The 16,602-nt window shown below is 48.6% G+C and overlaps 1 protein-coding gene across 4 annotated transcripts in view; it reads left to right on the top strand.

The window, feature by feature from the left end:
• Sdk1 (sidekick cell adhesion molecule 1) overlaps positions 1-16,602 on the top strand; it is a 986,485-nt gene that overhangs the window by 806,088 nt on the left and 163,795 nt on the right. For 3 of the 4 annotated variants that reach the window (XM_039089863.2, XM_039089864.2, XM_063271862.1), the window contains 3 exons: positions 96-288; positions 4,167-4,265; positions 12,006-12,197. In XM_039089863.2, coding sequence (XP_038945791.1) covers positions 96-288; positions 4,167-4,265; positions 12,006-12,197 — 484 coding nt within the window. The remainder of the gene's footprint in view (positions 1-95; positions 289-4,166; positions 4,266-12,005; positions 12,198-16,602) is intronic. The other variant, XM_063271861.1, reaches the window with a different exon arrangement.

The raw sequence follows: 16,602 nt of genomic DNA, 5'->3' as shown, positions 1-16,602 counted from the left end.
GACATACTAATTGTAAAATATAATTTTGATTGACAGCTAAGTAAGGAAATGCTGTTTAAAGGGGGGTCTTTTTTTTTTAACCCTTTCCCTACCAGCTCCTGGCGTGGCCAGCAGATGCTCCCGAGACTGTCACTGCTGTCACAATTGCTCCTGACTTCCATGGCACCCATCATGGGTACATAACCAACTTGAAGAAGTTCACAGCCTACTTCACATCCGTCCTGTGTTTTACCACGCCAGGGGACGGGCCTCCAAGCACACCTCAGCTCGTGTGGACCCACGAGGACAGTGAGTATCCCTCTCCTTGTGTCTGAGCCTGTCCTCTCAGGGACCACTGACAAGAGGTGATCATAACATTCTCTGTACTGTGTCCCAGTGCAGATGGCACCAGGAAGCCCCATAACTCAGTGTCCCTGAATGACAAAAGGGTAGGCGACCCTTGGAATGTGGTAGGGGCCTTGTTTAAAGGCAGGGGCTCTGGAGACAAGAGTGAAAGGAATAGTCCTACAGTGTTCATGGAGGGAGTAGACCTGCTGTGTTCAGTCCTGCTGAGCTTGGCTGTCATTATTCAGCCTTAATTCTAATCCCCTCACTTTTCTGCCTGGTTGCCAGCCACGTCTCTCCAACCCACTTTCTCTGCCACTCTGAGGCTTTGTGTTACTGTTTGCATCTCTGCCCTCGACTTTGGCTTTGCCCCTCAGTCCGTTCCCACAGGCCCCAGTCAGTTCCCGTGGGCCCCTGACTGCTCTAAGGCAACTGTTGTGTCAAGGACACATTGTCTGGTGAGGGTACCTGAGTGAGTAGTTACAGGCACACACCCAGACCATAGGCCAGGGCACCCCTAATTGGGTACATTGGTATACACTTGTGCCAGCACTCAGGAGGAGGCTGAGGCAGGAGGGCTTTGAGGCTTTGAGGCTAGCCTGGGAAAAAGAGCAAAAACATCCTCTCAAAAAAAAAAAATCAAAAACAAAAACAATCAGCAAAAAACACATACAATAAACAAAAACCCAAGGAGCCTCATGTTAGCCATCTACCATGAAAACCAGTGAAAAGCATTAGATGTCCCAAATGGGGACAGTTGGGGGAGAGATAAAAAGGTCATTCATGCAGCAGATACCTTGTGGCTATTAAAGACCCCAAACTTTTGAGCTCAAAACACTTGAGAAAAATTGTCATGATATAATGTCAAGTGGACAAAAAAAAAAAAAAAAAAAAAACAGTTAACAAAATTACTTGAGATCCATGTTTTAACATAATACATTTATTTACTATTTTGAGACTCGTTGTCTCTATATGGTGTGAGTGAGTGTGAGTATGTGTGTGAGTGTGTGTGAGTGTGTGTGTGTGTGTGTGTGTGTGTGTATGTAGGTCCCGTACCTTCACCCTATTTGTTGAAACAGGTACTTTTCATGAACCCAGAGCTACCCATTAGTCTCGGCTGGCTGAGCAGTGAACCCCCAGTGTCCACCTGTCTCTGCCCCAAGAGCTGGGAGTCATAAATGTATGCAGGACACCAGCTTTTAAAAAGAGGCTTTTGGGCATAGAACTTAGATCCTGGGACTGGTGTTAAAGCAGTTGCTAGGCAAGCGTGAGGACCTGAGGAGGGATCCGCAGAACCCACAGAAATGCTGGGTGAGTGTGGAACCTGGTTGTGGTTCCAGTCTTAGAAGGCAGAGACAGAGGATTCCCAGATCAAATCAGGTAGTAAAACCAGACATGTGGGCAAGCTCCGGGTTTGACTGAGAGAGCTACCTCAACAAATAGGTTAGATGGGCATTGAGAAGGATTTCAACACCAACCCTGGGTCTCCACATGCATGCATGTGTATACACTCAAAACACATACACTCACACAATCACAAACATACAGACATACTCAAAAATGCACAGTCACAGTCACACAGTCACAAACACACACTCACAGTCACGAACACATAGTCACAAACACACATACACTCACACAGTCACAAACACACAGTCACAAGTCACAACCATACAGTCACAAACATACACACAGTCACAAACACACACTCACAATCACAAACACACATACACTCACACAGTCACAAACACACACTCACAAACACACACTCACAAGTCACAACCATACAGTCACAAGCATACACACAGTCACAAACACACACACACACCCACACAGTCACAGTCACAAACACACACTCACACGGTGACACACATATATCACAAACACACATACACTCGCTAGCACATACACACACACACACACACACACACAAATATACAAACACACACACATTCACACTTGTACATGTGTATGATGGCCCCACATGTGAAACAGGCAGACAAGCATGCATAAAGCCACACACAGACGTGAAATTGGAAAACTGCAAAAGAATATAATAAAATAGAATAAAAACTCAGATCCTCAACGGAAATCTCTCTCCTGCCCTTGAACCACCATTTTTAGTAGGTGGCCTATTTGTCCTTTGTAGAAGGTGGTGTCAAGGGTAGGGTTGCAGTTGTCTCTGGGTGCGGCTTGTTTGGGCTGGAGCCCTGGCAATTGGCCTCTGCTATGCCATAGACTTAAGCTCTGCTAGCTGTCGGCCCTCGGCAGAGCCCCCGTGAAGTGGGAACACACTGGGGGAGGTAGCAGTTCAGAGAGAGAGTATCAATTGAAAGCTAGACATTAACAGAGTTAGAGGACAGCACAGTTGGGCAAGAATCCAGGAAGCAGAAACACTGGGAATATAAAAAGAGCAGAAAGCTTCCTCCGCTACAACATTGATCGCAGGCGAACAAGCCACTTCAAAAACCCGTCAGGACGTCTTTCTGGATGCTTGTGGTCGGGGGTGGTGGGGAGGATGACATGGTCCTGACAGCATCCCATTTTACCATCTTCACTGAGAGAAGTGGCGTTTGTCAGGGTTTCAGACCCCCTGTGAAGGCTCGGCTGATCTCAGGCTCCATGAGTACGGCTTCCCAGGCTCTACCTATTTTAAAATTCATGCGTTGTATTAGGGTTTTGTCATAGTTCCAGGGAGGAGCGAGGCACAGGCTGCTGCTTGTGTGGCAAGGCTGATGGGAGGCAGAAAAGAGCCTGTGACCTCCTCTTCTGAAGGCCAAGCAAGACGCTGTGTTCACAGTGAGTGTGTTTCCAGCAGGTTTGCAAGGGATCTTGTGGTAAGGCACCTTGAGTAGGAGAGTGCTCCCCTTCTGGCCGAGCAAGTCCTCAGCTGAGAGGAGAATAGGGCAGGGTAAGGTCTTCCAAACTCTTTGGTGCAGGACTTTCACTGAACTTTCTCTTGCTCCTGTAAAGTCCCTTGGGAGACAAGAGTCCAAAAACTAGACTTCTGGGTCAGGTGAGCAGATACTGCCCTTGGCCCTAGGCTTCTTTTTTTTTTTTTTTCTGGTTCCCACAGGGTCCATGGTGCCATAAAAGCCAGACTCCTGGTCCTTCTCACTGGAAGATTCTAGTTAAGGACTCTTGCAAAGCCAAGCCCCTCACTGGGGGGATTCTAGGCAGGGGCTCTACCACTAAGCCACGCCCCCAGCCCCTCACTGGGGGATTCTAGGCAGGTTCTCTACCACTAAGCCACGCCCCCAGCCCCTCACTGGAGGATTCTAGGCAGGGGCTCTACCACTGAGCCACACCCCAGCCCCTCACTGGGGGATTCTAGGCAGGGGCTCTACCTCTGAGCCACCCCCAGCCCCTCACTGGGGGATTCTAGGCAGGGGCTCTACCACTGAGCCACACTCCCAGCCCCTCACTGGGGGATTCTAGGCAAATCATCCTATTATGGAGTCATTCCCCAACCCCTTAATGGAGGATTCTAAAGAAGTGATAGTCTACCAAGCACTTGATTTTTTTCAGGTCTAACCAAACACATTATTTTACTAGATTGGATCAGAGAGAAAGAGAAGCTGTGTCTGAAGGTCCCGTGGCCACTTTTCTCACTTCCCTGCTTGTCTGCACGGAGCCAGCAAAGTAACACACTCAAGAGCAGAGAGCATGCCCTGAGAACCCGGCCCCTAGTCCTGCCTGCCTGCCTCCTGGTGTTTCTTTCCTACAGGCTTCTGCTGGCCTTGTCTCGACACTTCCTTGCTGCAGCTCAAGCTGTCCACGGAGGTCTGATCAAAGAGCTCCAGGCTCTCATGTTAACAGACCTTTTTATTTTTAATTGGTAGGACCGGGAGCTGTGGGGCACCTGAGCTTCACAGAGATCTTGGACACCTCTCTCAAGGTCAGCTGGCAGGAGCCCCTGGAGAGAAATGGCATCATTACGGGTAAGCAGCCCTTTCCCTGGAAGGGGAAAATAGGAAGTGCATCCTTCGTGTCAAGAGTGGACCCAGGCCTCCTGGGAATAGCTGACAAGTCTTCCTGGCTGTGTGGTGGCCATAACCCGGATGGTGGACGGTGCTAGGAGGTGTTGCTTACCTCCCTCTGTAGATAGCAGCCTCAGAGCTGGGAGTTTAATCCTCTGCTTTAGACACTGCAGAGCTCTCTTTGGGCAACAAGAATCCATCGGTTTTTGATACCTTTCCTCATGTATTTAGCTCAGTCCTCAGGACAATGTGGTAGTGTATTGATATTCTAGCCAAGTTACAGGTAAGGCAATGGGCTTGTAGATTCTGCCGTCAGCCAACCTACCTACTGTGTGCATGCGGGTCAGTTTCTAAGAACCTGCCAGTGGGGCAGCGACCACAGGGCTGACATCTCCACTCCCCAGCTCTATCCTAAGTTTCAAGAGGAGAACAATGCCCTGGAGTCCTGGCTCCAGAGCCCACATTCTGTCCCTGCCCACCACACCCTGAAAGAAACCTAAGGCTAGCAAAGGCTTGAGATGGAGAACCTCAGACTTGAAGGGGTCCTCGGCCCCTAGATCTCTGAGTCAAGCTCAGGGTAACCTGCGCATGGCTGTCCCATGACAATAACCCCCTCCCCACATGGCAGGGGGGTTGAGGATTTTTTTTTTTTTTTTGGTTTTTCAAGACAGGGTTTCTCTGTGCAGTCCTGGCTGTCCTGGAACTCACTCTGTAGACCAGGCTGGCCTTGGACTCAGAGATTCATCTGCCTCTGCCTCCCAAGTGCTGGGATTAAAGGAGTGTGTCACCGGCACCAGGGTCATCACAAGACCCTGTTGATATGTCCTTATGGATTGTCACTGGGTCCTCCCCATGCTAGGCAGTGAGTAACTGCAATTTCCGGTAAGTTACTGAAGGAAATTTGTGTTCTTCCATTGAGTTGTGTCTGAGAACTGAGCAGACAAGCCGTGCTGTGATAAGAGGCAAGTGTTCTGTTGTTGCCGGCCAGACTGTGTGCTGTGGGTCCCTGCCATATGTGAGCGTCCTGAGCCATACCAGTGGCCCCTCTGAACATTCCCCTGTGCTGTGCCACTTCCTCAACACTGCAACATGCTGGTTCTCACTCTCTATGATTGACTGCTCATGTCCTCTACCCCAACTGCCTAGCAAGGACGCTGAGGGTGAAGGCCCCATGATCACACAGCTCAGAGGTGGGCCTGGGAGCCACCTTCCCATCTCTGTAATCATGTGCTGAAAGTAAGATGCAAACTGTACTCCGGTTCTACCTGGAAGGTTCCTTTTTCCTACCCACAGCCCACAGTGGGTTTCCCCAAGCCCAGAGCCAAAGAAAGACCTACCAGCACTATATGTAACTCCAAATGACTTCAGATTGTGTGCACCAAAAATGTGAAAAAAACACATGTAGTAACGGCACAAATGGTGCTGGGAAGCTGACTCAGGGTAAGACATGTACTTGTAACATTGGTGTTTGGGAGACAGAGTCAGGCAGGTCCTTAGGGATTTCTGGCCAGCTGCCTAGCTTAATTGGCTAGATCGTGACCACTGAGAGACCTTCTGGCCACCACATGCACACAGCTGCATGAACATCTGCATATACATTTAATGCATACAAAGTTGAAGAAAAGTGTGTGTGTGTCATGTGCCCAGCCACCTCCTGGGCACCACCAAGCTGCTCGGTCCATGGATCCCCATTGGGTTGGACCACCTTGCTTCCTCCCCTCAGGGTTTGCCCATGTCTTTTGTAGTCACAGCTCTGTTCAAGATAAGATTTATCCAATTGTACAGTGCTTCACGATCTTGAAACAACTTTCTGAAACTGGTTTGTGAGGTAGGCTTGGCCAAGGGATATCCCAGACTGTCAGCCAAGGGACAGCCCAGGCTGTCACTGCAGCAGGGTCACTGCCACTGAGTTCTCAGCAATGATCCTGGCAACCAGTCATGAAGCTTCTCAGCTGTGTCCCCCAGAGTCCCTCACAGAACTTCTCAGATCACATAGAGAACCTTGGAACTAGCCCACCCCAGACCCCAGCCATTGACTAAGCTGCATACACCTGTCTACCTGACTGCCTATCCTGGACTGCACTCCCTCCGGAACCAGAGATGGCTGCTACTGGGGTGAGGCATCAGAGCCAAGATCTGCTGTGGACGGTGCTTTCCCATATAGGAGAGCAAATACAGAGCATGTAAATAAGAGTGCTTCCCCAAGCCTGGAGCAGAGGAGGAAAACCTGGGGGTTCGGGGGGAGATAGACAGGGACTCAGTCGGCAGCAGAGACCTGCTGTGGGTTAGTATAGCTTTGTGTCAGAGGGCAGAAACAAACGGGAACAGAGAGATGATGGTGCATCCATGTAATAGGTGTGCGCATATATGTGGTATGTGGATAAGTGGAGGGTGTGCATGTGTGGATGTGTATACATGCATGTATGTGTAGTATGCATGTACATATATGTGGATATGTGGATGAGTAGAGGGTGTACATGTGTAGATGTGTGGTCTGTAGATGTGTGAGAAAGAGACTCTGTTGATGTGTACACAGATGTGTGTGTGTGCATATTGTATGTGTGGAGGCCAGAAAACATCCTGTGTCTTTCCTCAAGCATAATCCACTGTGCTTCTTTAAAAACAGGTCTCTCATTGGTTTGGAACCTCCCTAGTACTAGGTTTATAAACAGATTCCACATTTTTATGTGGGTCCTGGGGACTGAACTCAAACCCTCATGCTTGCAGAGCAAGCACTTTACTGACCAAGCCATCTCTATAGCCCAAGAAGGACATCTGTCTAGTTCAGATCCCCAGGACCCATCTGGGGATTGAATCAGAGCCTTGCTCATCATTGATTCTAAAAACAGGACTGAAGAGTGAGAAAGGCAAGCTGTCCCCCAGTTCAAGGTATCTACTGTGTTCTAGAAACTGGCCAAAGCTTTTTGGAAGGCATCTTAACCCAGAAGGGCTTCCCAGTCCCAGACCCACACCCCCACTTCTCCTGAACTCCCACACCCCCCCTAAATGCCCACACCCTTCCTTCTTGTTTTATAGCCTGAGGGGAGGCAGTGGAGCTACGCCAACATTCCATGGCTAAAAGCCACTTGCCAGGACCTCCAATTTATGGTCATCTGCTCTCACCAGCTAATAGCGCCTAATGAACTCATTTTCATACTTTATTTAAACAAATACCTGTAGTCACAAATGGCTGGCTGGTGTTTATGATGGAGCCTGACCCTCAGAGCTCCAATGTTTCCCAGTTGGATCCTGCTGGCCTGCTTCCACTGTAGCCTCGGCTGAGTGAACAGGCCGCCCCCACTGTTAGTCAGAGCTTCAAGCAGACTCTGCCCTTCACATCAGGACCAGAGTGGCTCACTCCTCACTGTCTGGCCTGTGCTTCTCTCCACTCCTTCCCACTCTGTAAAAACCTGTCTACACAGAAGCTGGGGTGATGCTTGCTGTTCTGAAAAGCACTATAGAGGGGAAGCTCTTGCAGATTGAGAGCTAATGACCCTGTCATTAGCTGGGTGCCACCCAGCCCTCATTGTCCCCTGGGACACCTGCATTCAGTGCTACTCACTCCATACTTCATGCCCTGCCTGTTGGTAGACACCCCCAGCCCCAAATCATGAGTCTTCCCTAGAATGAGCCTGTTCCCCCTAGAAGGTCAACATGTGGTGAAGGAGATGGTCGGGTCAGTAAAGCGCGTGCATATGGACCTGATTCTCCAGAGCCCATGTGAAAAGCCAGATGCACAGAGCACACTTAAATTCCCAGCACCAAGGAAGTGGAGTCCGCCCGGAAAAGGTGAACTCTGGGTTCAACAAGACATGCTATCTAGAAACACACACACACACACACACACACACACACACACACACACACACACACACACATGCTTGCAGACAAACCTGGCCTTCTGAGCTTAGGTCAGGGAATGCTAGCATGCAACTCCCCCTCCTTCAAAGACACCATGTGTATAAAACTACCCACTGCTGAAAGGTGGCTTCGGGAGACACTTGCAGCTAAAGGTTTGTTTGTGGGCAATGTGACCTTTATGGTGGGTGTCTGTCAGAAATGATGCTTTATCAGTCTGACCCTCAGTGACTGTCCCCATTCTGTGCCTCCCTTTTATTTTGTGGTCAAAATAAGAAGGAAGCCGTTGAGCAAGGGCGGCAGAGCACCTGCCTGAGTAAATTGCCCATTGTGCTCTTGTTGTAAATTGCAGCATCTCCCACTCTTCCCCTGTAAACTCTGATTTATGAGGGCCAGGATGCAGACAGACAGTCTGTGATTGGATGCACTACTCTCTTGTAGAGAATTTACTCCAGATCAACAGAAAATTATTTCTGAAGCTCCCGTGGTCGTTAGTCTCAGTTAGCAGGGCCATTCCCAGCAGGTAGGAAGCACAGTTGGAGGTAGCTGGGAATGCTGGCTCTAGGCAACTCTTTGCTCTGCTCACTCCTCCCATAAGCTGCACTTAGATGAAGCACTTGCTGGCCAGAGCTGCCGACATCCACCCCACACGTCTCTAAGGCTATGTGTAAAGGGAGGGGGCATCCTTACACACCAAGTGCTCACTGCTCTGCCCTGTGGCACTATCCCACTATACTGTTCATTAGAAGTTCTCAGATCTCTGTTGGCACTAATCTTATGCCCTCCAGAGGAGGCCGTGTGTGTGTGTGTGTGTGTGTGTGTGTGTGTGTGTGTGTGTGTGTGCGTGCTGGGGGTAAGAGGCAGTTACATGTGTGCAGATGTGGGTGCCAGATAAAAGCCAGAAGTCAACCTCAGGCATTGATCTATCCCCAACCACTATACATCTTGAGAGACTTGGTCAGGTACTCACCACTTAGGCAAGGCTGGCAGCCCTTGTGCCTGAGGGACCTGGCTGTCTACCCCTCCCCAGCAACGGCATTACAAGCATAAATCACCACACCTGGCTTTTTAAATATGCATTCTGGGGATGGTGTTTTCATCAGTGAGCCCCTCCCTAGCCCGAGAACAAACTCTTCAGTTGTCCACTTGGCGTCCATTTATCTCTATAACAAGTTGAGCCTACAGTGCAATCCGTTTGGACTCTAGCAGACGCTGGTAGCACCGTGCTTACTGAAGACACTGAAATTGCTGTGTTTTGGCTCCAGGTTGACGTGATGAACAAGATGCTGTGTTTGGTAAATTTTGCTAAAGAACAGCTTTTAAACAAATAGAATCTCTTGGCAGACAAGCATTCAACAAAGACTCCTCTTCCTGGGCCTTCAGAGTGACTCAGAATCCCATGTTGTTTAGAGGTTAATCAGACAAAACCTGCCACAGCCAGCCAGCCAACCAGAGAAGATGGCAGTGGAGCAGGACTGTTGGTTTCTAGCAAGTACCTAGGGCGCCTTTCTTTCTTTCTTTTCTGTAAAGTGAGGATAACAGTATCTCATTGTCAAGTGTGTGTGTGGGTTGCGCGACTTAGCCCAGATGAAATGCTTGGGACATACTTTGAGACAAACTCCCTTCTTTTGCCTCAACCACATTGAGCCCTGGATCCCCCTACTCCACATAGGATCACATGGCCTCTTGGGCCCTAGTGCCCACCCCCCTTCCTCACAACGCTAGGGTAGGATGCCCTTATGCTGTCCTCCCCTTAGAAGAGTGTCAGCCATTGCACAATGAGAAAACTAGACATGGTGGCACACAGTTTTACTCCTAGCACTAGGGAGGCAGAGTTAAGTGAATCTCTGTGAGTTTGAGGCCACTACTCCCCAAGATAAGAGAAAATATAAAAGAAAATACAAGAAAAAGTAGAAGCATTACTGCATCATGATTGCAACCCTAAAGCAACGCACTGTCTGATGCTATGTTGGTTAGTCTTCTCCTTGCTCAGCAAAGTTCCACCAAATGCCTAGCAATAAACAAATTTGCCTTCTAGTTGGAGGAGTCCAGCCAGAGGTGGCTGCTCACATTGCATCCACAGTCAGGAAGCAAAGCCAAATGAATGCTGGGGTTCAGCTCTCTCTCGCTTTTCATCCAGTCCCAGACCCCAGTCCATGAGAGAGAGCCACCTACATTTAAGGTGGGTCTTCCAACCTCAGTTAATACAATCTAGACAATTCCTCAGAGGCATGCCCCGAGACTTGTCTCCTAGAAGATCCTAGAGCTTTTCAAATTGACAGTCAAAATCAGCCTTTACAAATTATAGAAGTGACATTTTTATTGTTACACCCCCCACCACCACCAAATTTCAAATTAGACATAAAGAAAGAGCTGATAAGGGTACTCAGATCTCAGCACCCATCCATGGAAGCTGAACTGGAGTACTCAGATCTTAGCACCATTCCATGGAAACTGCAGTATAGGGAGTGGGTGGAGAAAGAGAGCCTAAGACTTGACACTGGGCAAGCATGGAGTAGATGACAACCCAGGGCTGCATGGGAACAGCCCTTGCCAGCACCATAAGGAGAGGGGAGCAGCCTACACAGAGTAGGGAAGCTTGATGCTGCACATGCCTGAAGCTGACCCACTCCTCCACTGGCTGGTGGAATTCACATGCCCTGCTGACCTCAAGGCCTCCAGGGCCAACATCCCTCTGGTGGTCTTTCTTGCCTTGCTATTCCAGCCGCACACCCCCCTCAATATCTGAGTCTCCCTGAAGGTACTTGGTAGTTACTACACTGTGTTATGATTGTGGGGACAGTGAGCAGGGGGTGAGTTCTGACATTACATTTTTTTCCAAATATTAAAGTCCCGAGGCACCATCCTCTAAGTTTCCATCACCCGCAAGAGCAGTTTCTAACTTTATTTATGGCTTTCATCTGAGCGAGAGGGAGCTGAGCTGCATCTTAGAGCTTCCATATCCCTGAGCTTATTGACTGAGAGAAGGAAGAGCTGGCATCCTCAGCAGTTTTCCTTTGCCCGAGGACCCAGGAGCTCTCTCCATCACTGTCCCCTCTTTACAAGACACTTTAAGCACCCTCTAATCCCATCAGTTCCCCTCCAAAGGGGTTGACTCAGGCTCTAGTTGGGTCTTTTTTTTCTCTAAGCCCAAGTCATGATGGAATCTAAGGCTAAATAAATTGTGATCAGGAGGCCCTGCCAGATTGAGATGAGAACTAGGAGGAAAATTAATTTTTTCACCCTAGAAAATAGCATCTTCAGTAAGGAGCAAGGCAAAGCTCTGAAGCAATGCAAAACTGAGGGGAAAGGGGGCAGGTAAAAGGAAAACAGGAAGAGCAGCCTGTCAGTCATCACGTCAAGGAAAGGAAACATGCACGCACGCACACATGCAGGCAAGCACATGCATACACACCCAGTAGAAATGTTTCCACACATGAGATGGGACCCTAGAGCAAGCCACTGGTTCAAGAGACCGGGTAATAAAAAGAGCAGTTTGTGACACTGGGAACACCACTGCAGGGTCTCTTGATTCAACAAATGTGAGCTCAGCAGAGCGCTGCAGGCTGGTGGTCATATCTGTCACTCTCTTGTCTGTGCGTGCACCAGCTCCTGCTGTCCCAGAGCCTATTCTTATAGAACTCCTTGTGGTAGAAACAGGGCATAGCAGAGGCCTCCGTGTAAACACACAGAGGGCACAGCAGAGGCTCTGTGTGAACACAGAGGAAGGACCTGGGCCTCCTTCCATTCACCACCGAGTTCGAGTGCTCTCCTGCTGGCCCAGAGCTCCTCAGGGAGGATGACTTCTGGCCCATCTGGCTCAGCTCTTCCATTGTCTTTCAGGCTATCAGATTTCCTGGGAGGTGTATGGGAGGAATGACTCTCGGCTCACCCACACCCTCAACAGCACGACCCACGAGTACAAGATCCAAGGACTGTCATCGCTCACCACCTACACTATCGATGTGGCTGCCATGACTACTGCAGGTGTGGGCCTGACCACGTCATCCACCATCTCTTCGGGAGTACCCCCAGGTCAGTGGATCTTGGCACCCAAACTTTTCTGTACTTGTAATCTATGATCCTCCTAATATGGTGGAATCTCCATGCAGAAACTACCAAGTGTCCTGAGAGCTAAGGTCAGGGTTTAGCCCCCTGCTGAGACCTGTGACTCTGATCCACCAATACCCTTACCTACCCCAGTATCTCACTGTGTCTCTCAGAGTGTGAGTACAAGTGGAAGTGGCTTGAAAGGAAACAGAAGAGTGGTCTCCATGGGGCTAAAACATGGTCTCCACAGCCCAAGGTTTTCACCCTCTAAGGCACACAGTCAGTGACCACATGACCTATGAGAAAGGGAAATAAGTATGTTGAAATTAAATCTAGGAGGGGCTAGAGATGTGCACAAGGTCATAAGTTTGATGCCCAGAACATGCAAACCAGGTGTATTGTAATGCACATTTATAATGCAAGGGTTCCCTAAGTAAAGGCAGATAGGTTCAGAGTTCAAGGCCATCCTTGGCTACACAGTAAGTTGAGGGTCATCCTGGGTTACATGGGACCCCATCTCAAAAATTGCAAAGCCCATGAAGCTTCCAAATCCAGCTACTGAGATGTTAAGACTGGGGTCTGTAATAAGCAAATGTGGGCTAGGGAGATGGATCAGCAGTTAACAACACTTGTTGCTCTTGCACAGGACCCAGATGCCAAGTCTGGGCCCCTCATGGTGGCTCACAGCTGACTAGAACTCCAATACAAGGGCTCCAATGCTGTTTTCTGACAATACCAGGTATACATGTGGAGGACATACATCCACACAGGCAAAACACTCACATACATAAATAACTAAATCTGAGCAAGAAAAAAGAGTAGAGAGATGGATGAGAGAGGGAGACATCTGCAGGGTATGGGTGGCCAAGTTCAGCTAGTCATAATGGCAGAATCTGCTCCTTAGTGAGGAACTGTCTGACGCTCTCTCTGTTTTTGGCCCTTTGAAAGTCACAGGATCTTCCTATATACCTAGTTTGGCTCCAGAGAACCAGCACTAACTCCTGCCGCAAGCTTCTGTTTAAGATGGAGATGTGTCCAGAAACCTCACAAATGCCTATGAATACAGGGATGGGAGGTTGTCATGGGTCTACTGGTTCAGTCCTACAATTATAACTGTCAAGTCTCCTGCCATTTAAAAGATGCTAAGTGAAGGGACTGGAGAGATGAATTGCTGGTAAGAGCACTTGCTGTGTGAATAGGAAGACCTGAGTTTGGATTGCAGAGTCCACCTGTAGTTGCAGTCAAGCCCGTAAGCCCTGCACTGACAGGGATGAGGCAGAAACAAGATCACTGGGGCTTGATGGCTGCCAGCCTAGCTCCAAGTTCAGTGAAAGACAGTGTCTCAAAAGACTAAGTAGAGAGTCACAGAGTGACGACCTTCTCTGGGTTTTGTACATGCACAGGCATGTGTACATGAACATATATCACATGTACATATACTACATGCATGCACACAGCATGTGTGTACGCACACACATGCATGTCAGCATGCACATACACATACACACACAAGCATGTCAGCACACACATACATGCACACACGCACACATGCATGTCAATTTTCCTTATTTGAAAAGGATGAAAACTATATTCATAGAGGCCCAGAAAACACATGAACTCAATTCATATTTGATCCCTACTTCCAGTTCAGTCTCATAACCTGATTGTTCTGGAGAGAGTTACATGTGTCTAAAGATAATGTAAAACATAAAATGTATGCACTGAAAGGAGCTCTCAGGAGTCTCAGGAGCCCCAGGAGCTCTCAGGAGTCCCACAAGGAGCCTTCAAAAACCTTCAGGAGCCCTCAGGAGTCCCTTGGGAGCCTCTAGGAGCCCCTAAGAGCTTTCAGGAACCCTCAGTAGCCCCCCAGGAGCCCTCAGGAACCCTTGGGATTTCTCAAGAGTCCCCCAGAAGTTCTCAGGAGTACCTCGGGAGCCTCCAGGAGCCCTCAGGAGCCTTCAGGAACCCCCAGGAATCCTAGAAGTCCTCAGGAGAGCCATCCATCCATCTTCCCCTCTTCTTATGGTGCCACTCTAAACAAACTTCCTCTGAGTCCAGACTTTGCGTAGAGATAGAGGAGGAGATTGAGAGAGCAGCTGAATTCACAGGGTGTCATCCCTGTTATCAGTTGGGGATGGTGCTCCATTGAGTGTGGGCCTAGTCTGCACCAGCAGGAGGACATGTGACCAATCCTGTCTTCCCACCTGCATATAGTGGCATATTACAAAGTAGTAGCCTTAGCACTGACATGGGGCAGAATTATGGGTGCTTGTCACACCCCTGAGAGTTGGGCCCACCAGAGGAACTAGTCCATGGGGGTGAGATGAGACTCCCGAGTTTGCTTTGGGATAAATTCTCCATTCCATATTCGTGGAAGTTCTTCACACTAAGGCAAGACAGAGTTGGTTTAAGTCTTCTGCCTACAAAAAGATCCCTTATGAAATATTTTTTTCCTTCTATGTGTGGTCCACTTGCACATATGCATGTGATGGTCAGAGACCAACATCTGTTGCTTTCCTTCATTTCATTTCAACTTATTTTGAGACAGAGTCTCTCACTCAACCTAGGGCTCACAGATTGGCTAGAGTGGCTGCTTAGCAAGCACAGTCTCTGCCTCCCCAGAGCTGAGATTATCAGGGACAGTTGCCATACCTGGCTTTATATGGGTTCTATGAACAGGCTTCTAGCACAAGACTATCACAGTGGCAACTGGGAATCAAGGAATGCCACAGAGTCACACTGTGCAACAAACCTCACACAAGAAATTTATGAGGTGGAAACATAGAATAGTGGCTGCTCCTGAGAGGGAACAGACCAGAAGCAGGCTGGGTAGATGGGCAGGCTCTTATAGGGTCTTTGGAACATGTGCAGTAAGCTAGTGGAAAAGCACAGTGTGGCTGGAAGTATTGCTTGGCCCTTAATCCTGAGTCATGGGGGTGAGGATCTCCAAGTCCTGGATTCAGGGACAGGGCAGGGGCAGTGTGATCTTTGGCTGGTCTGTTCTCCATTCTGATCATCTGAGTCCAGATCCTAATGCTTGTACAGCCAGTGCTCCCCAACACATGTGCACGGATAGTACCCAAATAACTGATACCCAAAACACTTACATCCCAAATCACAGATTGAAAATATCATTAGTACATGATATTTTCATAGTGGTGGCCCTAATATGGGCATTATTTTATATATCAAAAATGGAGCCTGTACCAGGAAGAATGAGTGATGCACAGATAATGTGAATTGCAAGGTTTTGTTGCCTGGACACTGTCCACTCCCAACAGGGAATGAGTGCACAGGCCTCTGGAAGCCTCTCTATATCCAGAATTACTGTCCCTGGGCTATATGTCACCTGGAACTACAGTAGAAGAGTCAGAAGGAAAATGGAGGCATCTACTTAGAGTGAGCATCTGATGGCCACTGTGAATGGAGACTGCTGAGATTCTGCTCAAGCCAGATCATCTATAGCTGGAGGGCTATGCTAAGATACTAAGCAGCACCCTGAGTCCTGCAGGAAGAGCCTCCTGCAGTGATAAGTCCTTCTGAGGAGCTGGCTTTTGTTTGCTGAGCTGGAGGTTTATGTCCATTAGACACTGAAGAGCCATTTCTAAGAATCCAGAGAGTCAAGGAATAGAAAGAAGAGTCACTTGTCCTTTGCTTTAAACATTTTATGTTTCAAATTCATTAAGTCAGATACAGAAGGACCCTTAAGATCCTAGAGACCGGGGTTGGGGATTTAGCTCAGTGGTAGAGCGCTTGCCTAGGAAGCGCAAGGCCCTGGGTTCGGTCCCCAGCTCCAAGAAAAAAGAACCCAAAAAAAAAAAAAAAAATCCTAGAGACCTTGCTTGTGACAATATCAAGTTGTTACCGAAGGGGCTTTATTACCCTGTGGCATGACCTGCCTTCAAATACCCCAGCAATGCAAGCTAGAACATTTCCCCTCAGGAACCTGAAGATAGCAAGCTTACTTTCTTTTATTCCTCTCTCCATTTTCCTTCCTTCCTTCCCTCTCTCCCTCCCTTTCTCTTCTCCCCTCTCTCCCTATCTCTCCCCTCCCATACTTACTCCCTCTCCTTCTTTCTTTCTCTTAGATTCTAGAGATGGAATCTTGAGCCTTGTGTATGCTAGGCAAGTGTTCTACCACTGAGCTACATCCCAACCTTGGTTTTGTTTTGACCTGTTTGAATTTTTTTGAGATAAGGTCTCATGTATCCCAGGCTAGTTACCTCCTATGTAACTGAGGATAACCTTCTGCCTTCATCTCCTGAGTACTGGAGTTACAAAGGTGCAATGCTAAGCCTGGTCTTGCAGTGCTGGGAATCAAGCCCAGGGCTTTGTGGGTGCTAGATGAACCCTACCTGCTGAGGTATACATCCAGCCATTTGTCCTCACT

Source organism: Rattus norvegicus, chromosome 12 (genome assembly GCF_036323735.1).
Source record: "Rattus norvegicus strain BN/NHsdMcwi chromosome 12, GRCr8, whole genome shotgun sequence".
NCBI lineage: Eukaryota > Metazoa > Chordata > Mammalia > Rodentia > Muridae > Rattus > Rattus norvegicus.
The sequence above is the reverse complement of the archived record's forward strand: the minus strand, read 5'-3'. Positions and strand labels throughout refer to the sequence as shown.